This window comes from Phycomyces blakesleeanus (assembly GCF_001638985.1).
Source record: "Phycomyces blakesleeanus NRRL 1555(-) unplaced genomic scaffold PHYBLscaffold_4, whole genome shotgun sequence".
NCBI lineage: Eukaryota > Fungi > Mucoromycota > Mucoromycetes > Mucorales > Phycomycetaceae > Phycomyces > Phycomyces blakesleeanus.
The window spans coordinates 1864884-1891754 of record NW_017265137.1 but is presented as its reverse complement, the minus strand read 5'-3'; the positions used below and the strand labels follow the sequence as shown (position 1 = coordinate 1891754).

The following is a 26871-nucleotide window of genomic DNA, read 5'->3' as shown; positions in this document are numbered from 1 at the left end:
AAAATTAAAAATTTTTTTTTTTTTCCCCCTTGCCCCCCTTAAAAAGGATTAAATTAAAAGGGGGGGGGCCCAAAAAAGGGGGGGGGGTTTCCAAAAAAAAAAAGGGGTAAAAAAAAAGGGGTCCTTTTTTTGGTCAATTTTTTTGCCCCCCCCAAAATTTTTGCCCAAAACCAAAACCCCCCCCCCCCTTTGCCGGAAGATTCCCGGGGGTTTTTTTTTTTCCCAAAATTTTTTTTTTTAATTCCCCAAAAGGGGGTTTTGGGCCCCCCCCCCCCCCCCCCCCCCCCCGAGTGCTTAACAAAGTGCTTAACAAAGTGCTTGACAAAGTGCTTGACAAAGTGCTTGACAAAAAGTGCTTAACAAAAAGTGCATAACAAATTTCCCCTTTTTTCATTCTTTTTTTTTTTTTTTTTTTTTTTTTTTTGCATTGGATATTTTAGAGCCTCTCTTTGTTGAGACACTTGTCAAAGCATTTAACAGAATGAGAAACAAAACCTTTGAAATCACTTAAATATAAACTATCACATGCTTCGCTAATTCTTGTCATGAGTAATTCTTTTTCCAAAAATTTATTTCGTTTCACTTTACTCTTGACGACTGACCAGAACTGCTCGATTAGATTCAGTTCAGGAGAATATGGAGGAAGATACTGTAATACTTGGACAAGCTACTAGCAAATTAAATTGATTTGATTTAAAGAATGTGATATATATATTTTAAGGGAATTTCAAACAATACAATATAATATAAAATGCTCTTTGGTATCAACTTTAAGAACCAAATGTCCCAATGATTGCTGCAGACCACTTTATTATTATTTTGATAAAGAACAAAGAAAACACAAATAAGACACAGTTAAGGAGAGAAATTGGCTGATCTTTTGAAAAGCATTCATTAAAGAAAACATGAGGAATATTCAAAGGACAATAAAATAAAGCAAGGGAATTTTAGTGCTGTCTTTCTTATTTATACGAAGCACACATACAACGCACAATCTTTTCTTCTTTATATTCTGATGATTCTTAAATAAACCAGAAGTCTATTAGACCTTCTATTCCAAACAACAGTAACAAAGAAGTGTCTCTCTTCTTTATCTCCAGCAATTGTATTGTTAGATATCCAAACAAGCAGATTTCATATGTTTTATCTAGTGAAATTATGAACAATGATACCAATACAGACTGTACCTCTCTTTTATTAATAATCCTTGACTCGATTTTTGTTTGTATTTGGATCCTAAATTAAAGGATAATAACAAACAAGGCTTTTGAAAATATCGTAAACACGAAAGGTTGAAATCTGTATATTATAAAGATATACAAAAGTGGCTTTTATTATTATTTTCATAATTTTGCATTTTTCAGTTACATATCTTAATTCATTTATAACCTGTATATATATATAAAAAATTGTAATTGTAATTCAGTAACAAAAAAGGATTGGGCCATTTGCTCAATTAGTTTTAAAAGTCAAATGGATAATCACAGCCTATATATGGGACTTCTTTATTCGTTAAAATAACCAATAATAATAAAGAAAAAAAAAACAATTAACAGGGCCAAGGTTGTAAAACGTTACCTTTCTTTTTCTTTCAAAAATATAAAATAAAATATAAAATAAAATAATGGTCTCTCAAAAAAGTATGTGTCTTTCGCTACATAAAAAAAAACAAAAAATAAAAATAAAAACAACAATACAATAATATCTATCTTCTTCTTCTTCTTCTTCTTGTAAAACAATCATCATAATACAAGCTAATACAACAATACGCAGATAAAACCAAAACCAAAACCAAATCCAAAGCCAAACCCAAGTCCATACCCATATCCAAATCCAAATCCACACCTATTACCACTACCACTACCACCTCCACATTCACCTCAACTTCAACCACCGCACGAACTACCACTGCCGCATCTACATCCACACACGCATCCACATCTGCATCCACATCTACATTACCCAAAACTACATCCACGTCCACATCCACCTCAGCATCAAAAGCCACGCCCGTGAAAGACTGGGAAAAGGATGGTGTAAACGGTGGCCCGGGTTCTATACATATTCTTGTAGACTGGCTCTCTGACGAAACCAACTATAGTCGATGGGCAGTAGGCGAACAACAGGGTATCTCAAAAGAGTCCCTTTGCTCGGAAATCAGACAGGAGATGGCAAAACACGGATTACCAGAGCACAAGTCCAAGGACATCCGAGCAAACATAAAGGATTTGCAGAAAAAATTCCGAGAGGCCAAACGATTCCTTAACGAACCAGGGCAGGGAATAATGGGCGATCCAAAGTATGATGGCTTGACCAAGAGAGGGGGACCCGTAACCACCATAAAAGGTATATAAAGGCTTGCTGACTATACACATACATGTATATATATATAAATGATTAAAACAAAACAAAACCAAAAAAGAAAGAAGGTGAACCTACTAACAGATCATAATCGTACCCTACCCTAATGTCTTCACCCAACAGCAAAAATGAAGGCAAAGTTTCCTTATTACTATGACCTCGAGGCAGTCATGTCCGATAGACGATCACTTATGTATGCACTCCCTTTGCCTTCTGTTGAACCACCCAAACCAGCACGCGCCTTACTTCCTCGTAAACCTGCACCAATCTCAGAAAAGAAAGAGCCTGTCTCTAAAAGCACTCTGATGATTCCGAAAAAGAGGGGGTTAAAAGGCCTTCCTCTGAGACGGATCCTTCCGGCTATTCCTATTTCTGCTGCTACTCCTGCTGCCCCTATTATTGAACCCGGTCATCCCAACAAAATAGCTCGTACTAATGCCGCAAATGACGTGACTGATATGATAAAACGTACAGAAGAAATGCAAAGAGCCATGGCGCTCCAGATTCAGCAGCGAATTGAGGCTGACGAGGCACACCGGAAAGAAAAGATCCGGGCTGAGGAAGAACGTGCGAGAGAAAAGAACAGAGCTGAAGAGGCACGCACGAGGGAAAGGGCCGCGTTTGATGAAGCGCGTAAACAGGAAAAGAATAGAACTGATAGGGCACGTAGAGAAGAACAGGCCAAGGCTGAGGAAGCGCGTAGACAGGATAAGCTTCGGGCAGAGAAGACGACAAGACAGGCCCAGTTGGAGAGTGAAGAGGAAAGACTGGCTGCTGAAAAGAAAAGACTGAAAATTCAGGAAACTGTGTACAAAGAAATTAATGCTCAGATGTGGAAGAGTCTGGGGTTGTCAGACGAGGAGGTTCTGGAGAAAGTGAACAAAATGTTTGAATAAATTATACTTACAAGTGTACTTGTTTTTTTTGTGTAAGAATTGAATTGAATTGAAATGACTTTGCCAATTGTATACGGGGGAGAGGGGTTTTAAAGGTAGTATGGACTTCTTTAATAATATGAACAATAAATAAATATAAACGTAAAATGGTTTAGAGAAGTATATATATATATGCATAAATGTATATGCATAAAAATATAAAGTAAAAATAAATAAATAAATAAATAAATAAATAAATAAATACTTTATTAAGGGTCAAAGGTGATACGTTGGTGACTTGAATTTTTATTATCATTATTAGAATTAATAGTAATAGTAATAGTAAAAGTAAAAGTAGATAAAGTATTAATATATTAATTAAAATTGTATACAAAGTAGATCTTAGAAAAGTACATTTTGGTTTTTGTCTTTAAAAATAAATAAATAAAGAAATAATAATATTTAAAGACTTGTGTCTTAGGAATGAACGGGTTGGGATACAGAAAGTCTGCTCATTCCTTCAAGAGCCTGGTACTCGTCAGTAGAGACAACGACCTCGCCATTGGTGGCGGGTTCTTCCTCCTCCTCGGAGAGGCAGGCATCTCCCATCAAGGCGACAGAGAGAGAGACAATGGGCTTTGAGAGATCATTAGAGGAAAGACGGCGACCCAAGGGAAGCTGGCCCAAGGCAGAGGATTGGAAAGAGTAGGCTGATGACCGACGGTCGGGAGTGTACTGCCAGCTCATTCTGCGGCTGTACAACTCGGGTTGGGAGTAGCGGCGGTCATAGCCGAGCAAATGCTCATGGGGAGGGGCAGAGCTCTCGACCCAGTAAGGACGCTGGTGGGTGATTGGTCTGGGGAACAAGCTGGCCAGAGAAGGCAAACCACCGTGGAGATAATAAGGGTCTCCAGAGGGATGGAAGACCGGAATCTGGCGGCTGGGGTAGATATACTCGTGATACCCGAGGATATGGTGGATGGGAGGGAGAATGCGATTAGGACCACTCATAGGATGGTAGAGAGGGTGGCAATGCTCATTGGGACCCATGTAATAGGGATCAGGACCAGCAGGAAGAGCAGAAGGAGGAGGAGGAGAAGCCTCATCAGTGCAAGAACAAGTAGCATCAGCATCAGCATCAGCATCAGCGGCAGCGGCAGCATCAGCCTCTTTCTTCTGTTGGGCCTCAAGAGCAGCCTGGGCTTTCTTGGCAGCGGCAGCGGCACGCTTTCTGGCAGCAGCAGTAGGCTTCCTTGGGGCAGCAGGCTTCTTGGTACGGAAGTGGGTTTGTTGATGCTGCATCATGTTGTCATAACGACTGAAATTGCGTCCACAAGTAGGGAAAGGGCAGGAATAAGGTTTCTATTGTTTAAAAAAAATCGAGTGAGTAAATCTGATCTGATCTGGTCTGATCTGGTCTGTCACTTTCAGTGACACTTTGAACTTACATCACCAGTATGTTTTCTGTTGGGACAAAAATGTATGCAGTATGTAAGTGCCTGAACTAATTCAAATAGAAACAAAAAATAACTAGTTTGAATTACATACCTAATATGACGAGCAAGATGTTCTGAGCGAGTAAAGACCATGTCACAGCCCTCGATGGTTTCACAGCGGAAAGTCTTGGGAGGGGAACGGGCAGTCTTCTTCTTGGCGGGCATGTTGGTGAACTTGAGAGTAATAAGTATATAAAAAAGAGTAATAGATGCAATAAGCAAGAAAAAAGATAGAAAGATGAAGGGAAAAAATGAAGCGCTCGGAAAGATTCTCTTTTATAGACGAAATCCCAGAAAAAAAAACACCCCAAATAATAAAAAAAAAGACTGCCTTGATCGATAGGATACCCTTGGAAAATGGCTCGACATCACTTGGCGGAAATTAACTGTCAAAATGACTTTCTTTCTGAGCCTATCTTCTTTCTGATCCATTGAATTTACATCATCTTTTCGTTATACTGTGCAAAGGTTTATCTCGTCTCAAGAATTCTATTGGCCACCTGAGGTCGCTCGATCATTCCACCCTCTATTGCAAGGGTCTTCTTGTGGGATCATCCCAGAATGAGGAGCAAAGAAAAAAACCAATTGATGATGACGCCTGGTTTCAGGGCGGGAGATGTTGAACATAGACGTGTAAAGCATGTTAAAGCATAATGAAGTAACCAGTTCAAAAGGCGATCACCGATAAACATAACCATACATACTCATCCTCAGCCAAAGATCACACACTCTGCAAATCGTCTTCTATTCCCTGGTTCTTTTTGCTAGTATTCTGTTGTAGGCGCTTTTAAATAAAAATAGATAGGTAGAATATTAGGTAAACTTGGACCTGAACAGGGCATTGGTGATCTAAACCTCTGTTCCTCTCTATTCACTCACTTGCTTTCTTTTTCATAAACAATCAAAAAAGAATACAGCAAATACACTCACATACAAATAATCATTCAAACAGACATTTTCTTGATTTGTCGTCGTGTATACAGCAAATTCGTAGATTCAATTTTCATATATACCATTGGCCAGAATACATCAAATAAAATAAAAAAAAATTATATATATATATGTTGCTTTTATGCATTGTGTTTTTTTTTGAAATAGCGTCATATACCAAAACCAGGTAAAAGAGCTGTCATCATAAATTTTGACATCTGCATTTCAATGTCCTTAACCGTAATTCTCGATCTCGTTTACATTTTTTTTTCTAAACGTCTTCCGTTAACACCCCAAGTCCTAGAAGCTTTACAGCCCTTGTCAAAAATTAAATCAAATCAAATAAACAATCCTTTGCCACGTTAAAATCGAAGATATCAAATACAAATGTTGTCGTTTAAATAATAACTTTTTAATTAAAAAAAATGAATAATAGCAGGTACAAAGTTTGAGCTTTTGATTTTTTTTTAAAGCTTTTGTCAAGTGTGAAATGTTAGCCAAGGGTACAAAAAATTAACACAAAAAATAATAAATAAAAATGATATACTACAAAATTCCGGTCAATCATGACATGTCTGCAAGTTGGTCTAGTTCCGAACGTCGATGAAGCTCTTCATAGCTACCGGCAGAGTGTCTATGGAAAGACGCAGAGGATGGGGATCTCTTCGCTCGAGATGCGCGAGTATGCCCAGACGCAAGGCGGTCGAAAACTGAAGGCGTCTCTGCTCGCCTGAGTTCAAATGACCGATCTGCCATTGCTTCCTGTATCGGTTGCTGATGGAAAGGAACACCGGCACTAGAGCGGCGTGCATGACCCATGTTGCCTCCAGTTACTGCTGGCCCAGAGAATAATGAGGAACCAGGTCGTGGTGTGCTAGGTGCCGTGTACACTGGCGAATCTAGAGGAGGGTAGACTGGTGAGTCCCTACCAACTCCAAACTGTTGCTGAAGAGGTGACGGCTGATGACACCCTCCACTATTGGTCAGATAGTCCAAGCTTCCTCCACCGTTATTCGCGGCCATTGTACGTCCCACCACAGTCCCATTGACCCCTGCTGCATTACCTAAGCTAAGTTCCCTCAACGATAGCTGTCGCTGAAGCGATGGCAACTGTTGGCAAGAATTAGCCCTCCGGCGGTTGATAAGACTTGAACGCGCTAGAGGTGCTGGGGGGAAGGGTGCCTTTGGACTTGAAACAGTAGCTGTCGTCATAATCGGTGCTTGACCTATGCCACCGACAGCCCCCCCTCCACCATTACCGCTCGAACCAAATGATGACCATGAAATGGTGTCAGATTGAACAGATGATCGACGAACGTGTCGACTCTTAATGGAAGATGTCGATGAGTCTCGATCGACTTGATAACGGACGAAATCTGTTTGGCGCATTATGCAAGGCCCCGGGCGGGACTCTACACGCTGACTGGCTTGGGACTGCTGCTCTGTAGTTGCTACAAGAGTTGTTTGCATAAGCTGCAAAAAGCGCTCAGGAGAATTCATTGAATCCCGGCGTCTAGCCAGAGGAGAGTGGGAGGGCTTAATAGGGGCCATTACGCCGAGTGACTGACTGCCAGACACGTTGGAGGCAGGAGGAGATGGTCTTTGGTCTGTTGGATGTTGCGTGCTGTGAGTCGGCTTCATCATCATCGCATCAAATGTAGTCGCACTAGGTGATTCTGCTCTTGTGTTGTATTCTCCCCAAGCAGTAGGCGACATAAGGTTACCTCGAATACCTTGGTTGTAGATCCGATCAAAGATGGTATCAGGTGGAGGGTATGCGTCTTCAACTCCAAGATCAATTCCAGAGTCATCATCATTAAGGTCATCACTGGCATACGCACTCACACGGGAAGAGGCAAAGCTAAATGAAGATTGGCGACTGCCTGTAGCAGTGTTCTGAAGCTTCTTGATCTTTTTCTCGCACTCCTTTGTCGTCTTGTTGGCTGTCTTTTTCATCACAACCAAGGCACGTCTCAGGTCTTGGACTGTCTTTTCCAATTGCTGAACTGTCATCTGGCGACTGTACTCACCCATACGAAGGGCCACAACATCGTCAATCAGACATTCCATCATTCGCTCAGATTCCTCAGCATCAAGGGAATGTAGTAGGCGTACTGCCATATCGTGTGCGGCTTCCGGATCTGCACTAACAGGTAGACTGTAGCGCTCTTCTAGAGCATCAACGTCAAGCCACCCATCATCCGCGGGTTCTTCTATGAAACGCACCCCGTTGTTGTTGGTTTTTGCTGTTACTAATCCCATAACTTCGTCAGCAAATGTGACTCGTTTCTCCTGGCGGGTTGCAGTATTGCTCTGGTCCTCTTCACAGGCATCTATCTCGTTCTCATCTACATGGACCATATCTTCTTCATCGGCTTCCGCTTGCATGATTTCGTATGCTGCATCATTTTGAAGGGTGTGTATGCGGGCATTCAAATATGAAATTTCGGCCATAATCGTCTCAAGGCGTTCTTCCATGAATTGTTGCATTCCCTCCATTGAAGTAGACCCAGGCTGGTTCTGGTCAGCCATAATCTTAGCGCGCTCTTCTGCTAACTCGTTGCGCTTAGACATAAGCTGGTGCATCTCCATTACAGACTGTTTACTTTGGATAAACTGGAACAAGGCACGGTCCAGAAGATCTTTTTTCTTAGCCGATCGGACTTCCAATGGAAGACGAGGAGCAGATTTGCGAGTACGGCGATGTTGCGACAAGCGACCGGTGGAAGAGGCAATCATGGCACTGCTTATGTTCAGGAGCTTGGCACACTTTGTGAGCAGCCTCTCGTCCAAAACACCACCTTCACGTACAGCTTTTTTGAGGATCTGTACAAGCTGGCTGAGTTTGTCGTTGGTCATCAATGCCTCGTCCGCACGTTTCTTGAGAACACTTTGCATCTTCTGGTTCTCTCGCTCTAGCTGACGTTTGGCATCTGCATCTCTAGCCTGCTTACGACGCAACTGTTGTACCTCACGGTCGTGGGCACCGGTCTGCTCTTTGTTGCGCTCGGCATCTTCCTTCATGCGTTGAATCATCCTCTTCTTTTCAACCTTGAGAGCTTCAACATGAGCCTTTAGCGTCCGTAATGCACTTTCGTTTTTGTTGCGAACTTCTTGAATTGTTGTTGTTGTCTGGGCAAACTTTCTTTTCAGGTTTTCATATTCGACCTTGAGCTTTTGGGTCTTCTTTTCATATGCAGCTCGTACATCCTCTAGCTGTTGTTGTCTCTCAAGGCTCAATACCGGGGACTCTTTTGTCTGTCCGTTATTGTTTGTGTTGATTGGCTGGCGCAAGGCTTGATCCCGCTCACGCTTGATTTGAATCAATTCTTCCCGCAGGGAGTAAAATTTCTGCTCGAACTTTCGACGCAAATACTCGTATTCAGCCTCACTTTTCTCGAGCTGAGCCACCAGGTCTTCTTTGATTCGGATATCGGATTGGATCTGATTCACCATGCGGTAAAGTTGATTGTTAAGACCACTTTGACTTTCATTGTTGCCATTGCCCTCAGCATTTCCATAGTTGACCATATCTGAATCGACACTGAAGCTGGTGTCCCATGAAGACATGCGTGAATGCATGTAACCCTGAGCACGGGTCATGGCCTGCTGGTGCTGCTGCATGTGCAGTTGATATTGTTGTTGTTGCTGAATCTCTTGCCTCTCCTTGAGCTGTTGGTCCTGTGAGTCCGCCAGATTAGCCTGCCATTCCAATGTTTCTTGCTTTGAGATATTTAGTAAACTTGAACCAAATCAACACATGATAGTAAAATAACATAAGTGATATCTCACCATTTTCTCAAGTGGACTCATTCCATTTTCGAGTTCAAAGCCGATCATGCTATCTTCGTTCTCTAGTCTTTCGAACAGCTCATTATCGGCCATCAGATCGCACATGGGTGACGGGTTGTTCCTAACATCTGCCAAAGCACTTGGTGGCATAGGTGCGGCCAATTGTGTAGTTAATGGTTGAGTGGCCGCCAATGGTGCTACTTGTATTGGCTGAACTGGCTTGATATCTTTAGGAGTCTATTTTTTTTATAGTATATAAAAAATATATATAAGAAATAATAAACGAATTTGAGCAACATATTATATTCTCTCTATATAGAAAAATGTATATTCTTTACTTACAATGACTTGTTCCAACATTTTCTGACCCTTTTGAATGTCGAGTCTGGCCTTATCGATTGTCGATCGAGCGTCAGTTCGTGGATCGGATGATGCTGAGAAATGAAAGGTGCCAATGATCTTATTGAGCCATTCTTCAATGTCTTCACTCTCGCTTTCTTTCATCAGCTTTGATGCCTGTTGAGGGGGCATAGGTACGTCTGAGTGGCGCACGGGCACTGGTCTGAACGCAATGTTACGGGTTGTTGTGCTTCCTCCGTTGCGCCGTCTGCGGCTGCTAACGACTGTACGACGACGTTGTGACATTTGGGGTGTCGGAGTAGGAGCAGGTGTACGGCGGACACTCTGGCTGAGTTGAATTACAGGTGTCATTCGGCCTGCCAATGCCAGAGCTTGCATCATTGGTGCCCTGGCCGATTCCACAAATGCAAGACGTTCTCGAGTATCGGCAAGTTCATTACGTAGATCCTGAATGGTCTTTTGATACTGTCCGATAAGAGGTATAGTGGGAGGAGACCTTGAGGGTGCTGCTGTCTGGGACGGGTCGTTGGACTTGTGGGTGTAGTCTGGTGATAAGATATCGTTGGACGGCTCATTAAGTTTGTCCAAAAGAGCCTGCATCTCATTGGGTGGCATGGTAGTTAGCTCCCGCTCGAGCAGCAGGGTGTCTCGTTCGGTTGTTGTTTGGCACAGTTCATCGGAGACTTCTTGGACACGGCTCCGTAGCCGATTGACTTCATCGCGCAAACCACGCACGTCGCCTTCGGTGCTTATGGCGGTCAGGAGAGTGGAGTGTAAGGGATTAGATGCTCTGAGGGCGGTGACCTCTTGTTTAAGTTTAGCAATCTGCGCCCGCAGTTTGCTGACCTCGACAGAAGCACCGGCGAACTCCTGGTTCTGACTGACCCGGTTCTTAATGTTCCTCGCACGGTTTGCATACTTGAGTGTACTCAGTGTTTCCATGAAATTGGAATCCGATGGAGACACACAAGCCATCATTAGGGTTTGTGAGTTACCGCCCAGACTGTCTTGAAGAAGTCGAGTGAGTTTAGAATCGCGATAAGGGATGTGAGTTGATTTCCGTGACTCGTCGCCAAGGGCACTAATGACATTTCCTAAAGCAAGAAGACCTGCATTGATGGCAATTCCTTCTCGAGCACGATCACCTTGTGCATTTGTTCGCTTGAGCTACACCAAAAAAAAAAAAAAAAATGACAAGCGTGAGATAATGATATAGTGTGGGGGAAAGAAAGAGTAAAAAGAAAAGAAATAGGATCGGGTCGGCTTTACCCTTTCTGAACCAGCCAGATCGACAAAATGGAATTTGCTGACAATAGTACGTGTTGAACGTTGCCCAGAAGCACCGGTTGGTTCTTCTTCTGGAATTTGCTGTTTAAGGATAACCGAGAATATGGCGTGTGATCTAGATGACACAGAGTTCATGTCTGTTGAACCAGTAGTGCGACACAAAGACCCTTTGGTGAGATGTTCGAGTAATTGGTCAGGATTGGTGCAGACTTCTTCCCGGACACCACTCCAATAGAGATTGCCATGAACATCTTCTCGGATCGATACTTCGCTTACAGCAGAAGGTGTGCGTTTCCGAGACTGGTGAAATGTCTGGGCGTTGAGTAGGTCAACAAAATCTTCGTTGTAGAGTTCTAGAAAAGAAACAAGGACAGTAGAGCTGAAATCTGGCGACTGCTGCTGCTTATCGGCCAAACGACTGAACAGATCGTCAATGAAACGTGGAACGATTCCTGGAAGAAGAGTGGAGTGTGTTAGATGAGGGAGAATATGGTGAAGGTAGATATTAAAAATTCTGAAAATAGATTTCTGTAAATAAAATAAAATAAAATAAAATAAAATAAAATATTAATAAATAAATAAATAAATAATATATTACCGAGGTTTTGTGGTGTCGTATGTTCGTCAAGAGCAGTGCCCATACTAAAGGTTTTCCCTGAGCCTGTTTGACTGTATTTGCTGTTAGATAAGATATTGCCCTTGGTTGTTTTCTTCTTTTGGTGAGGATAGCAAAAAAAAATATAAAATATAAAATATAAAATAAAGCTTTGTTATATTTACCCATAGGCGAGAATAGTTGCATTGAATCTAAAAGGATAGCAGACGATAGTAAAATAGATAAAGAAAGAAAGAAAGAATATTGGTTATTAACAAGTTTCCTTTTACTTCTTGGCCTCTTCTTTATCCCTTACCCGTCTACATATTTCTCTACTAGAGGCTGGACGCTTTTCAAATAAACATTTGCTTGTTCAGAGTGATTATCGAACACATAATCGTAGGTGAACATGTGATCATTTCCGATCCGGATCTCTGGTTGGTCCGGCGATACTACAATACATTCGGTGCAATTCGAGAGGTGTTCTTTTTGGGTCAAAGGCCTGATACGCAGGGCCACTCTATAAAATTGAAACAAAACAAAACAAAACATAACGAATGATATTTAGATACTGATACTCAAAGTAACTATTAGGTAAAATATTTACCTCACGGCAGTAGAGGACATTAGTGATTATGATTTTTATGATTTTTAGTATTTCTTTATTAGAAAAAAAAAGCTTATGTACAGATTATATATAAAACAAGAAGAAACAAAAGAGGAAATGGAAGCGAAAGAGAGGGAGCAAGTTGATTTATAGGCAAGAGACTATTAAATAACTGACGTCTATAAACCTTGTATATAAAATAGAAAAGGAGAAAGGGGGGGTTGGATAAGAGAAAGCTTGTGTGCGTGGGTAATGATCGCCGTTTAAAAGAAGATGAACGGAATAGCCGAGTGAAGCGTTTCAGGAGACCTGAGCAAAGATATATGACGCACGGCTTCCTCATGAAGCCAATGTATAAGCCTAAGGGTGTAAGGACCACTATCTAGCCTGCCCACAGACACACACGCACACATATAGCACTTTTTTTTTTAATATATATTCTATATATAAAATTAAAGACTCGTCCCATTGTTACAGATCCAGCCGGACCAAAAAAAAAAAAAAAAAAAAAACATCAGGTTTGTCCTACCCATCAGACCTGTCACAATCACCTAGACCCACATAATCTGTCATACTATACAGCCTTGCACCCGTCCGGAAGGAAGATCCGGCCACCCTAATTCTCAAAAAAAAAATTGCTAGCTAAATAAATATATATAAATTAAATGTAAATATTTTATAAAAATAATATCAAGTAAAATTATAAGATATATGCGTGTATTGTGGTAATTAATTAAATAATAAAATAATTAATTAAACAATTAATTGTATTTAAAAGAGTATAAATGACTATTGAACTAAGCAAGGAATATATTTATAAGAGAAGGATAAATTTTAAGATCGGAAGATGTCCCGTCTTGGAGTAGGACGAAGTAAGTATGGTGTCTACATGGTGTTCTTCATTAAGAATTAAAATAAGAGGGCCTGGTGCTGCATTAATATATTTATATAACACAATTTATTCTGTATTCAGGGACCATAGCAAGATGTATACCTAGCCGGACACCGGAATTATTGCCGCTACCAAAAGAAATAAAAAATAAAAATAAAAATAGTACTTTATCCGGACATCAGAAACAAGCTCATTTTTCTAATAAGAAAATATCGATCTGCACGATGTAAATTATAGACCTTAAAGCCCACAGCCAGAAAGCATTGGTGCTCTGAACAGAAGCACAAAAACACAAGGACACAAGAATAATTAGGGTTGCTTTGAAGAAAATCCGATAAATAACACTGACAAAAACTAGTGCCATTACACACAAACACACACATGTACATTAATAAGATATCCATGTAAAAAAATGGGTTTATGCTTATGAAGATTCATCTATAAAACATCAGTCAAAAGATCATGTATAGATGATTATTTTAGTGAAACAGCCGAAGGATATGCAAGATAGTTATTTAAGCATTTTCATAATATATATATCATAGCAACAACAACAACAACAACAACAACAATAAATAAATAAATCATTGCGTGATTTCAGCTCATATAATTTTCTTGTATTCCTCTTACTCCATTTTGGGTTTCCTAAATCAAGCCAAGCTTATTATTGAACTAAGCATCTAAAATTCGTTTTAATAATGATAATATAGAAATACGGATATTCTATTTTTTTCTTTTCTATTAAAGTCTTGTCCAAAGTACAACCTCATCAGCTTAAAGCAACTATGTATTAAGCGCATTCGTTCCGTCTATACATTATTAAAGAATAAATCTGGATATTTTTATCAGTTTAACAATCCAAAATTAAGTTTACTCCAATAATCTTCAACATCTTTACACTCTAGAACCTTGTCTGTTCCCAAAGAAGACCTTAAAGAACACATGTGTTACATACATTTTACTTAAAAGCCAAACAGTCACACATCTTCTTTTCCAAAAAATAAAAATAACAATAATAATAATACATTTATTCTTCTTGGTTCTACTTGATTAGAGTCAGTTAATGGACTCTATTGGAACAAAGCAAAGGTACTGCCTTTCTTCTTTTAGATACACACACACACACAGCTAAGAGAAGAAGAAGAAGAAGAAGAGACTTCAAATAATATTTCTTGTTCACTTTATTTTTTTATTTTTTATTTTAGCCTCCTAGACTCTCTTGTCTGATAATCTGATAGTCTGATACTGTAATGATGTTGTGCTGGAGTGGTGTGTTTTCTTTTTGGTCTGGCTCTGATTGTATTATATTACAGGATTTTAACTTTGTTTTCGGACTTTTTCAAAAAAAAAAATTGGGCTTTCTCTATTTTTTATTGGACGAATTCATTCTTAATTTCAGACTAATTTGTAAGGGCCTTCTCAAGCACTCGCCAACTTTTAGGACCTTGGCGGGTACTTGAGAAGCCCCTAATTTTTATTTTAGGGAAACATTACGGACAGCCTGTCCAGCCTAAAAGTATGCGGCACCACTCATAATAAGGAGTTTAATGGCTATACGTATTATTATTTTTTGGTTCAGGGTTAGACTTTGCAGCAATCTTGCGGTAACCACGTTTCCTGGTGGGCTACGATATTTCTATCTAACCGGACTAATCAATTCTGACTACATGTCCGGAGACCGGCGTCTTTATCTAATCCTTCAGGGCAAAATGATGTGTCCTCAAAAAATACAATATATTCATTGTACGCATTAGTTTTATAGCATCTGCAGCAGTAGCATTTAAATTTAGTTTTTCCCGATTTAAGTGCTTTTTGTAAATGCTTTTCAAAAAAATCGTCCGCAGCAGTAGCATTTCCGACAGCATGTATTTACATGCTCCGTGATTTTTATGACCTTGAGCATGGAAATAGATGCTCATTTTAAAAACTTGCCGAGCATTTAAATCGTTTTTCTTTGTTATTTTTTTCTTTAAATCGAATAATAGTATATAGCAGCACTTACAAAATCTCGCAAAAATTATGCTCACTACAAAGCTGATAGTCTCGAGAACATTTAACTTGTATTTTTTATATTAAATATAAAAGAAAAATATCTAATAATAATGAATTTTACTAGTGAAGAAGACTATACCAGATAGTATAATTATCTAAATGCTTCTTTTTATTATGCTACTGATATTTTACCCTCAATATTTTTACTGATTTAAACCTCAGATGTGGCTTATGAGCACTTAAATTAATGCTAATGGAAATGCTACTGCCGCAGATGCTCTTACTACTTTGCCCCTACACTTTGTATTCATTAATCTCTCGCCAGGCACCTAACTTTCATTATTTTAAGAGCCACAGCCTGTATTTGAACAATTTAATAATAAAATGCTGTCTCATACGAAAAACAAATTCTGTATATTGAATTAACAGTCTTAAATATAGACTTGACAACAAAGAAATAATAATTAATCGCAAATACACTATATCGGTAGCCAGTTATGCAAAGGACTATAAGGAGTTGTTGTCATTAGATTTTGACGCAATCTTGTTTGATATCTTACTATTTATTGACCTGTTTACGCGTATCATGTCTTTGTCTTTCTTTTATCTACATATTCCCAGAGTTCGACAGCACCAGCTGGTAAGTAACCCCCACCCGCCTCTTTTTTTTTGAAAAGCACAAAAAAGTCTTTATAGGAATATTATGTATTCTTAGGAACCAGATAGACTTATTCCATACCAGCAAAAAGGTCACGATTTGTAGTCCGGTAGAATAAAAATGTCGCCCCTCACCAAGAAATACCCCCCCCCCCCCCCCTAAACTTAGGGTACACACTGTCCAGGCTGTCCTGCCAGGCTGTCCGTAAGGCTTCCCAAAATGAAACTCCAGAAAATTGGCAAGACATTTCTGTCCATATCAGTACATTGGAAAAGAGATTGGTAAAACAAAATTGCACAAACCTCCCTAATATCTCAATATTATACTACTAAAATCTTAATTATTTAAGTAAAGTTTTACAGTGAACCGTCTTTCAACCGTCTTTAATTATTCTTTAACAATATGAATACTATTACTAGAGACATGGCTCTCTGTATGTTCTACTATATGGAATTTACTCCAGAAAACATAGAAATTTGCAAAAAAAAAAAGACCTAAAGAAGCAAGATGTGAAATTTGTTACAATGTAACACCCAATCAACCTGTACTTGTTACTCAACAACGAATACTGGGTGATCAGTTAACATATCGTAAATACCTGGACGTCGTTCCAGTCGAAGAAGCAGGACAAAAGAGGAAAATACTTGAGCTTCGTAAGTTTTTTTTTTTAAAAAAAAGAAAGTAATTGTGATATCAACACTAACCAATCTTTTAAGAAACCGAGGCACAAGTAGTTCAATTCGTCAATAATGTTTACTGCATCGAAGATCAAGGAAATAGGGAGGTTTTTCAAAAAAAAAAAACTTGTTTCAACTCAAGAAATACTTCAAACAGTAAAAGAATTTTCCAGATTGTTTGAGAACAAAACATTGCTTTCATTTGCTCGTTGGTGTTCTACGAATAAGGCCTCATTTTTAAAGACTAAAGAAGAAAAGAATAGCCCAAATCGCAGAAGAGAGTTTTATGTTATGGAAGACGTATATTGTGGTAATATAACACTACTGCTAAGCTTGAACGTTGGCTAATATTTTTTTGTAGATTCCATGTTGACCTCAATATGCGAATATTTGCCCAATTATCAACAAACTTTAAAAAATTACAAAATGAAGAAATTGAAATAATTGGTTACGCAAGAAAGTCTCCTTCCCCAGAAGATCAAGAAACAAGAGTGAGACTTCTTAACTCCACGATCAACAATTTGCGTTTTCGTTCCCTGGAAACACACGTTTATGTCTCTACTTGCTCACGTTCATCAACACCATTCCAAGAACGAGATCGTAAAAGCCACAAAATTTATGATGAATTAGATAATATTGATGGGAATACGCAAGGCAAATATTGATAGTACAGAATAGTCTTGCAGATTTACTTACAATATTCCGTCAGCTTAATACATAAATGTTCAAGTATTTGCAATCCGTAAAACACAATGTCTGCTTGGTGTCTCTTGATTTTGCTGGGTTATCATCCAGATCACATCAAGTAAAAGAGTTACTTGACCAAAACCCCTAAATCAAAAAAAGTAGCTATAGAAACATTTTACTGTTTCTAATGAAGTAATCATTTATGATTCAAATACGCTGCTGTATGATGTAAAACTACTTGAAAAATTTGATTGTAGACCCAAACCAGTGCAACGATTGAAATAAATAACGTGTTTTTATTGTAAATGTTGGTATAATAGTTTCAAAATTTATGTCAATTATCCAGTAAGCTGGATGTTGGTTGGATACAAATAGTATAGATAACGGCTTTCATGAATACTTGATAATGTGACTATAACATGTTGTTTTGGATCGATGTTGTAACAAATCTCAACATTACCTAAGTTATTAATAACTTCTTCATACTTCTTGACGTTTTCTACGTTGTAATCAACATAAAAAAACATACAAATTTCCAAGCCTTTTGATATTTCCATTTCATAAATCACTATAAAGAATAACCTTATTTTTGTTTCGTTGCAGAATAGCCAAGCCGGAAAGTTTGGAGGAGAAAAAAGAGTAACCCCGAGAAAAGATTTCCAACATGTTATTGCCTTCCCACAAAAACGATGCCACAAGTTTTTTTGTTCTACGGATTAGATACAGCTGATTTAGTTATAGTGCTGAAGACGATTGAAAAAGCGATGATCACTTGATTCCTTTTCATTAGTTGTAGAATCATCTATTGTTAGGCAAAACCGATAGGTCTATTTGATTTGACTTATGGTATTTCGAAAGGCAAGAATTTGGAATTTATCAATAAAATCCCAACGCAAATTATTGATTATAAGTTTGAGCAGTCTTACTCTTGTTCTTTGATCTTCAGAAGAAGGAGACTTCCTTGCGTACTCTATGATTTAGGCTTTTTTGTTTTGTAAGGTTTTCAAGGTTTGTTGGTATTTTGGCAAATAATCACAAACTGAAATCAGCAGCAAACCTGCGGAAAAAAAAAACATCAGCCAACGTTCAAGCTTAGCATTGTGGTAATCCATAATAAGAAAGAGGAAGTGGTCCATAACATACAAAGATGGAGCTTCTAAAAAAATAAGAATAATTACATTATTTTTAGTCTAGTTAAAATGTGGTGTTCCTTTTTTACTTTACCTTGAGTGTTGTCAGTGCTTTTTGAATCTCGTTCGAGTAATGGAAAATACAAGTGACTAGAGGGGGAGCGTGCACTCTGCTTGTAAGTGACCGTTAATTCAAGTTGGGTTACCATACTCTGTAAAAGCTTCGCTCTGGTGGTGGGAGACTTACGAGCATCTATTGTGATTTAAACTTTTCAAAGGTTTTTGACAGTTGGGTAAGTAATCCAAGGCAGAATCAGTTAAACCATCTACCAAGAAACACTTTAACCACGATTTTCTCTCTCAAGTATGCCCTTCAGGATTACCATAGTAAACATCCTCTATGTTGTATAATTCTTTTGCACGGATTCCATTCTGTTTGGTTTTTTTCCCAGTTAAAAGTAGTAATTACTCGTTTTTTACATCAGGTAACATAGGATTGTGTTTTTTTTTTATTATTTATTTATCATAAAAATGTTTTACATACGGTCACACATCGCGGAATGGTGGGACCAATTCATGTTATATAAAGGGTGCGGGAAGATAGGATATACTGTGATGTAATACTTAATATATGATTAAGTGGTTGAGAGATATAGAATGTTGCAGAACAACATCTTCTATGAAAGGGGTGCTTTGGATGTAGTGTGCCCAATAAAATTTCCAGATCAAGAATTGAATCGTTTGATATCAGAAATGCGTATGTCCAAAAATGTTACAAATTGGTCCAAAATTGGAAGTGGAATAAATCTGAAATTAAAAATGAATTCATCCAATAAATAATAGAGAAAGTCAATTTTTTTTTAAAAAAAAGTCCGAAAACGAAGTTAAAATCCTGTATATTGGGGTGCGGTGCGGTGCGGTATGGTTTGGTTGGGTTGAGTCTTGTGTGGTGAACCCTCCCGATCGTCCGTTCATCACACGAATGTCACTTTTATGGTTAGATTATATGTACAACACAAAGTCTTTCCTCTTCTTTTCTTGTCTAACCAAAGATCGGCTTAAGCGTACGCTCGAGCAACTGAAGAATAACAACACGATTAAGAGCTGGATCTTGTAATCTTTGCCACACGCGTTCCATCGACAAACTACAATTCTGGTCACCAATCAACTGACGGAGAGCATTAGGAATAGCATCCTGTATAAGTAAAGTACGCGCCTGGCGTCTTGTAGCCTCTATCTCTCCATCTGTCCGGCTTGCACCACCAGGGCTCCATCGTCCATCTGGCCAGAAACGTTGAACAAGGTCTGTCACCTGTTGTGTTAGTGCATCCGGCGACAGCAGGGTTTGAATATAGTCGTTGTATTGCTCGGCCACTAACTCGGTGTATAGTCGGCGGACAATTTCACGTATCAGATTCAGTAGAGACCGTCGCATCCAAGCCTTGTTGTTCGTCGTCGTCAAATCAAACATCTCTACCACTAACGCAAATGTCGTCTCAATCAATAACTCAACATCATCAGGAGACAGCGTCTCCCCCTCGGCCTTTTTTTCTATTCCCGTCGGAACTATCGATACAACCGGAGCCACTACTTCTTCTTCCACAGTCGCACTCGGAATTAATGGTCCTTGCGTCGGGCTTTCCTGTCCCATCTTGCGCTTGGACCTTGTGGAAGTGAACCGAGAAATCGCCCGACTGACACTGAGTTGGCTGGGCGATGAAACAGATATTGTGGGGGAATTGACCACCGAATCTTCACCGCTATTGTTACTGCTGCCACCGTACGAATCCGCAAAAGAGCTTTCTGAATCACCTCTCTCTTTGGCCAAAAAGCCAACAATAGCAGGCTCACACCCAAGCTCATCATCTGCCACAACCAGCTGAAGGTACCGTTCAAGCGAATCTCCAATGGACTGCGAATCAACTGGTCCCGCTGCAGAGGCTTGGTTCCCTCGCTTTAGCCAGGAACGTGCACGGTCCAATGGGAGACGCAGTCCAAGCCGAGCCACACGCTTGGGATTATTTGCCAGAAGGATCGCATGAAACACCTCGAAGTCTGGATAAGTACGGGTAATAACATACCCTCCACCCTCGGATACAGACGTCTCTTCCATCGCTGGCCGTTCAATCTGGATAATAAAACTCAGGGTTTCTTTATCAATCCGGTCACCCTGATCGGGCGAGTTGTCCATCACACTGAAATTGATCGTTCCATGAGCATACACGAGTTGTCTTGGTATCATCTTTTCCACATTGGTGTTAATTGAAATGTTGGAAGAAATCGAAGGTTCAATATCTGCAGCCTGCGAGGCAATTACATGCTCAGTCGCCTTTTCAACTACATCTCTGAATATATCTCCTTCTGTATCAGTATTGTCTTCAGTAGCAACCATGGGCTGGTCTTTGGCAAGGTAGTGTACTATCCAACTGTTTATAAAATCAGGATCGCTACACGCATGTAAAATATTCCCAAAGAGGTGCGTCGCAAGCAACTCTCTCAAGAGGCGCATAACCACACCCGAATCGGTATCTGTCTTGGGTAACATGCGGCGAAGAATAGTGGAGCTGAGTGCTCGCATCTGATTTTGCTGCTCAGCCCTTGATAATAGCTGAGCAAAAGGAGACTGGGGGTGTTCTTCAACATAGATATCCAAAGGTACATCTGCAACTTCGTAAGCTTTACACTCTCTCTATAGTTTCCAGAGAGTGGAAGTTTTATATATAAAAACCAAGCATTACCAGTGTAAGAGAGAAAGAGAGAAAAAACACATACACATACACATCTTTATTCACTTACCATGTGGATAATAAGTGTATTGGCTACTCCAAATACCGTTGCCATGACTAAATCATTGCGCTTCTGTTTTATTAACATCTTTTCCAGGCGGGATACAGATCCATTGAGACGTGCCCGTATACTATCCAGAAAATCTGGGCTGCCATGTTCATTGAGGGGTTTCCACCAGCTTACTACGAACTCCTCCAGGAAATATTCAATTAACTGCGTGCATGCATTCGTAAGAGGAGGGTAGAAAAGTTCCAGAGTTTTGTACTCGTTAACGAATGCAGCCTCAGACAATGGCTAACCAAAGAAGAATAGCATGGCAAAAAAAGGAAGAAAAAAAAGGAAGGTTAATTACTTTTGTGAAATAAATTCCATTCTAATTATGCTTACTTCATCCACAGCAAGATGTTCTACATGATACTCCGATGCATCGGTTATGTGAGATGTTGGTGGGTTGCTATTGTTCTTGGAGATTGTACCCCATATAAAGCCGATTCCCAGAAAGACCAGGAAAAGGTAGCCATCTGCTAGTAATATAATCGATAGAATCACTACATAGTACCCGGCAAGTCCACGACAGAGGTTTTGGACTGTTGGGTCGTCCCATTCCACGCAACTACCGGCTGCTCTTAATAATGTACTCAGTCCAGCAAACATATTGCGGACACAAGTACATCCCAACATGGGTTTCTTTAAGCTCAAAACCCGAGTCACGCATTGTACAAGATGTCTTGGAAAATGATTGTAGATTAGCATGTTTTGGAATGTAAAAAGTTTAGACTTTTTATTTAATCTGAGGTCGATAATGACGCTTACTTTGAGTTTGCCATTTGAGGAGGATTGATAAATAGTAAAGCAAATTAAAAAAAAAGTGATCCGGATGCTCATTACAAGTTCATTACAATATCTCTTTTTTATTTATTTATTTAATAACACACGTAATCCACTGCGCGTGCAGAGAAGCGGTAAAATGGCTACCGAGATGATCCGGTAAAATGTGCACATAAAAAAATGGAGGAAAAGGGAGTCTAGTTTATCCAACTACCCCCGATAGACTTAATAAAGGCATCAAGTTCATGCTTTCAATTTACACAATGGTCTTAAGATATAAGCTGTTGTTAAAGAAGAGATTTATATACTATATATAAATATATTGGGTTTTGTTTTTGTTTTGTTTTATTTCTCTTACTTATTTTAATTGACTAAAAATAAACATCTTCTTTGAATCATTGTTGCCATTTTCTTTCTTTGTGTGTATATGAATCTATTCTTTCCTATTGCAATTAAATAGAAGTCTGTTCGGTGTCTCTCTCTACCGAACTCTGTAGTATAAATGGTTTAAGAGTGAGTTTGATATCTAGTATAGCAATGCTTTAAATTTCAAATAATTAAATATTTACGTGAGGTGATGAAAATCGACGATTCTCTCGTGTCCTTTCATGGTGTTCTGGCGAGGGACTGCGTCTAGGCGAGAGACTGCGTCTAGGCGAACGACTGTGTCTAGGTGAAACACTGCGTCTTGGTGAAGGACTACGTCTTGGCGAAGGGCTGCGTCTAGGAGAACGAGCACGTCTTGGTGAGCGGCTGTGTCTTGGTGAGAGACTGCGTCTTGGTGAGCGACTGCGTCTTGGTGAGCGATTGCGTCTTGGTGAACGACTACGTCTAGGTGAGCGACTACGTCTTCTGGAAGATCGATGGTGATGGTGGTGATGATGCTAAAATTTGGTTAATATTAATAGTATATTGTCAGTTATTTTGATAATAATAATAATATTATTCTTTACACGCTTAATATCGCATATAGTTATTTACCTTGGATTCTCTCTCTTCTTCACTCAACACTTCTTCTTCATCACTTTTACTGCGATGATGCTTCTTTTTGTGTTTTGATGAAGACTTCTTCTTCTTTTTATCCGATTGACGTGCACGTTTTCTTCCAGCTGAAAGCTTTGATTCACGTTCATCATCAAGTTGTTGCCGATACTTTGCCATCGCAGCATCTGAAACTCCCGGTCCTTCTTTCTCTTCTTTTAATTTACGAAAGTCTTCCCTGGGCAAGGGGTGGACAAGGTCAAGAAAAAAAAAGATCTACACAAACCAGCTAATTTATTATGCTTACCATGTCATTCCATTCTTCTTTCGTGCCTCTAAACAGAACCCACAGTTTAAGTAAAACGTTTTTCTTTTTCTTTTTCTTCTTCTCTTTGCATTTAATTTTTTTTAGCAACTATAGGATTTTACCAATGTAGTCTCGGATCGTAGGTCCATCCATCGTAAACAAGTGCAAGTATCTTGTACAGTCACATAAAGTATCTTTATATTTAAGAATTTAAAGATTCTGCAAGTCTTCGAGGAAACCCTATTCTCAAAATACAGTCACACCCGACTAACGAGTTTTCAATCACTCCAGGAAAAATTTAAAGAAAAAGGACACCTTAATTGTTTTTAATAGCTCATTATAATATATTCAGGTCAATGCATTCGACCAAATAAGTATACAATTACGTATATTAATACACACACACACATGTATATATGCGAAAAAAAAGCCAATGTGAATGAGCTGCCATGTATTTTTTATTATGAAAAAAGGGGAGGCTACAATGATACAAGTTGTCCAGGCAGCAAAAGCAATACCATTGGATAAACGAACAAGTCGACGTCGAAAAATAAATTCTGCAAAAAAACGAAAGTGTTAATTCACATGATATATATATAACCAAAGCAAATAGTAGATATTGCTTGTATTTTCAGAAACAAAAGTTGACTTCATTATCTTCAGACAATGTAGATAAGGTTGTTTTTGCTATAGATCATCACCAAATACAAAAGCAAAATCTTAACACGAGGAATACATATTATACTTACTACTTCTTCTTGGAGACACCGACGGTTCTGCCACGACGACCAGTGGTCTTGGTGTGCTGACCGCGGACGCGGAGACCCCAGTAGTGACGGAGACCACGATGGGCGCGGATCTTCTTCAGACGCTCGAGATCATCACGGAGCTTGGTATCCAAGACGTTAGAGATGACCTGGGAGTTCTTGCCATCGACAATATCCTTCTGTCTGTTGAGGAACCAGTTGGGGATCTTGTACTGAGCAGGGTTCTGGAGAATGGTGACGATGCGCTCCAACTCTTCGTTGGAAAGCTCACCGGCTCTCTTGTTGAGATCCACATCGGCCTTCTTGCAGGCGATGTTGGCAAAACGACGACCTACACCACGGACGGAGGTCAAAGCGGTGACGATCTTGTTCTTACCATCAACGTTAGTGTTGAGGAGACGGATGATGTGCTGGAACTAAAGAGTACAAAAAAAAGTAGAGCTACAGTTTAGCGCGAAGTCGAGGGTTTTTTTTTATATATCTAAAGCTTCTGCAAATTTCAAAAAAAAAGAAACTTACTTGGTTCCTCTCGGGGACGACGAGCGACTAAAATATTAATAAAGAAAAATGCAATTGTAAGAATCTATTGTATATGAATAGTCTTCATATCGAATCTATGGACGTTTGTGAATCCATCCATCCTTATGATCCATCATCAATCTATGTATCCACCAGCAAGCATCATGTTTTCATTTCTCTCTCTCTCTCCTTCACTCACCATGATGATCACAATGGAAAAGGGAGAGAAGTCAGGTCTGGGAAGGCGCTACTGTCTGCAAAAGGAGCCCTCTGCGGGGTGTGTGGCCGACCGCCGGACTGGCAAAAGTCACACTCGGACTTTCCAGTGGCTTGACAAGTCACTCCAACTTGTTTAGCCATTTCTTACTACTACCCCCCCTCCCTGTCTAGACTGACTTCTACGATACCTGTCATGCTTGCCCGTTTTGCATCCAGAGCGGCATCTCTCGCCATGGGTGGGCTGACCACTCCTTTCCAAAGACCCATTGGCAATGTCATTGCCACCCGCCTGGCCTCTACCTCAAGCACCGTTAACACCGCCTCTTTTGGCTTTTTACCTTTGGGTACCTGTAAGTTTGAATATCACTTTTTATTATTATTTTATTTTACTTGTTTTGCATATTTAATTACTCAACGCGTCCCAAAACATAAAACAACAACAACAATATATATACATATACATGCGCACATATATATATATATATACATATGTATTTATAGCTGTACCAAAAATGTCTCTTTTGTCCGAACAACTCTCCCGCCTTCGCCCCTTTTCACCTCCCCCTGCACCCGTAGTGGAGACTTTTGAACTCACCAGTGTTCTGAGAAAGAGACGCTTGAAGATGAACAAGCATAAGCACAAGAAGTTGCTCAAGAGAACTAGAGCACTGAGAAAGCGATTGGGCAAATAAGCGTGCATATATGGCAATTTGCATATATTTTTTGTGTATATATATATGTACGTTGGTTGTATCTTCTATTTATTTTTTCATATTAAAACTTGTAGACATTTGGAAAAGAAAAGGAAAAGGAGAGAAATAGAGAATGAAAGAGAAATATATATATATATATATATACTCTTTAGCTGTTTAATATATAGAAAGGTAAATCCTCAATTTATCCAAATTATGTGTTTGTATTTGCATGTGTGTGTGAGTGTGTTTATGTGTAGAAGCTAGAGAACGTTGGAGGGGGGTTTCTGTATGGATTTCTGCTTAAAAAATATATATATAATTAAAGTCGGCGGGTTGGATGTTCGAGTTTGGAGACCTCTTTAATGTCCTTTTGAAGGGTCTCAATGGTATACTCAATTCCATGATGTTGTTCTTCCAAGAACTATATGCATTAAATATATATATAATATAATAAAGCAAAAAAAAGAAGATAAATCACAATAAATACCTACCTACATAAAATATCTTGCCTGCTTACCTTTGTAATAGCCTGCATGTCACTTTCTTTCACTGTATCCCATGCATCCACACCGTCAACTTTACCGTACTTGCGACCAGACTCTTTAATCAACTGCAATTGAGCCCACAACTGGCTCAGCTTGCCATGGAATTGTTCAGAGTTTTGCAACTCATATTGGATATGTTCATAATGTGTACGCATTGCATCTTCATCAGGAGTAAGAGAGAGACCCTTGTGGCGAAGTACTTGGGCAAATTTGAGGAACTATTTGTTTCAATAAAGTAAAAGAATGACAAAAATCCAAGTTAATACAATTCGAAGATAATTTATAACATTGCTCTTTTTCTTTTTACCTTTATTACACGTTGTGTAATTTCCTTGTGTCGTTTTTTACTATCGGCTAACTTGGTCGCAATATCCATCAGAATCTTTTGCTCCATCTTCTTAATCTTTTCATCGACTTCCTGTTTGCTCAAAGCTTTGAGTTTCCATGCCAACCTTTTTATGCTTAAATATATAAGCACACACTAAAACCTACCGATAGCCTTTGATAATGTGCTTCATTTGTCTTGTCTTGTTCTTCAATGCGCTTTTTCAAATCCTCTAAACCAACGGCAAGAGTTGGGACCATACTGTATCATACTACATATCAGATCTCTCTGTCTTTCTCAAATTTCTCTCCCTCTCCCTCTCTCTCTCTCTTCTCGATGTGAGCCAACAAATGTTTACCATGTGGGATCTGGATTGGCTTTTTGAGCGGCAGCCCATGCCCGAGGATCTTGATTGGCAGGCCTTTGATAAAGATGAACTTCTTGTGGAGATACTTTGTTGTAAAAATAATATTTAAAGCGACAGAATGGAGACTGTGGATCCCACCATGACCGAAGCAAGGCAAGACTCTGCCAGATGTTTTCAGGTCGATAAAGTCCT

The 26871-nt window shown here is 39.4% G+C and overlaps 7 protein-coding genes across 7 annotated transcripts; 2 read left to right on the top strand and 5 right to left on the bottom strand.

Moving 5' to 3' along the window:
* Positions 1 to 3713: 3713 nt before the first annotated feature.
* On the bottom strand, positions 3714 to 4897 carry PHYBLDRAFT_60917 (C2H2-type zinc finger transcription factor; the record flags this gene model as incomplete). The annotated part of the gene is made up of 3 exons (XM_018440719.1): positions 3714 to 4598; positions 4685 to 4700; positions 4785 to 4897. 3 exons carry the CDS (start codon positions 4895 to 4897, stop codon positions 3714 to 3716), a joined length of 1014 nt encoding a protein of 337 aa, XP_018295835.1.
* A 5724-nt stretch (positions 4898 to 10621) lies between these two features.
* PHYBLDRAFT_108310 (hypothetical protein) lies at positions 10622 to 12248 on the bottom strand (the record flags this gene model as incomplete). Its single annotated transcript, XM_018428039.1, has 5 exons — positions 10622 to 10975; positions 11084 to 11553; positions 11700 to 11770; positions 11882 to 11908; positions 12013 to 12248. Coding segments are annotated over 5 exons (1158 nt in total), but the record flags the coding sequence as incomplete, so codon positions are not given.
* Positions 12249 to 12828: 580 nt separating this feature from the next.
* Positions 12829 to 13559, bottom strand: PHYBLDRAFT_60915 (hypothetical protein; the record flags this gene model as incomplete). The annotated part of the gene is made up of 4 exons (XM_018440718.1): positions 12829 to 12945; positions 13193 to 13233; positions 13298 to 13323; positions 13435 to 13559. The coding sequence occupies 4 exons, from the start codon at positions 13557 to 13559 to the stop codon at positions 12829 to 12831; spliced, it is 309 nt and encodes a 102-aa protein (XP_018295833.1).
* A 2012-nt stretch (positions 13560 to 15571) lies between these two features.
* Positions 15572 to 17187, top strand: PHYBLDRAFT_141653 (hypothetical protein; the record flags this gene model as incomplete). The annotated part of the gene is made up of 9 exons (XM_018430638.1): positions 15572 to 15599; positions 15679 to 15827; positions 15903 to 15936; positions 16014 to 16126; positions 16265 to 16278; positions 16338 to 16498; positions 16562 to 16629; positions 16773 to 16822; positions 16884 to 17187. 9 exons carry the CDS (start codon positions 15572 to 15574, stop codon positions 17185 to 17187), a joined length of 921 nt encoding a protein of 306 aa, XP_018295832.1.
* Positions 17188 to 17940: 753 nt separating this feature from the next.
* Positions 17941 to 21807, bottom strand: PHYBLDRAFT_141652 (hypothetical protein; the record flags this gene model as incomplete). Its single annotated transcript, XM_018430637.1, has 7 exons — positions 17941 to 18036; positions 18136 to 18179; positions 18294 to 18365; positions 18434 to 18592; positions 19387 to 21028; positions 21136 to 21420; positions 21514 to 21807. 7 exons carry the CDS (start codon positions 21805 to 21807, stop codon positions 17941 to 17943), a joined length of 2592 nt encoding a protein of 863 aa, XP_018295831.1.
* Positions 21808 to 23657: 1850 nt separating this feature from the next.
* Positions 23658 to 24751, bottom strand: PHYBLDRAFT_36600 (hypothetical protein). The gene is made up of 4 exons (XM_018440079.1): positions 24728 to 24751; positions 24529 to 24555; positions 23992 to 24425; positions 23658 to 23799 (listed from the first exon to the last, which is right to left on the bottom strand). Coding segments are annotated over exons 1-4 (465 nt in total). The 5' UTR covers positions 24731 to 24751; the 3' UTR covers positions 23658 to 23798.
* Positions 24752 to 24940: 189 nt separating this feature from the next.
* PHYBLDRAFT_141649 (hypothetical protein) lies at positions 24941 to 25439 on the top strand (the record flags this gene model as incomplete). Its single annotated transcript, XM_018430636.1, has 2 exons — positions 24941 to 25097; positions 25249 to 25439. 2 exons carry the CDS (start codon positions 24941 to 24943, stop codon positions 25437 to 25439), a joined length of 348 nt encoding a protein of 115 aa, XP_018295829.1.
* Positions 25440 to 26871: the final 1432 nt, after the last annotated feature.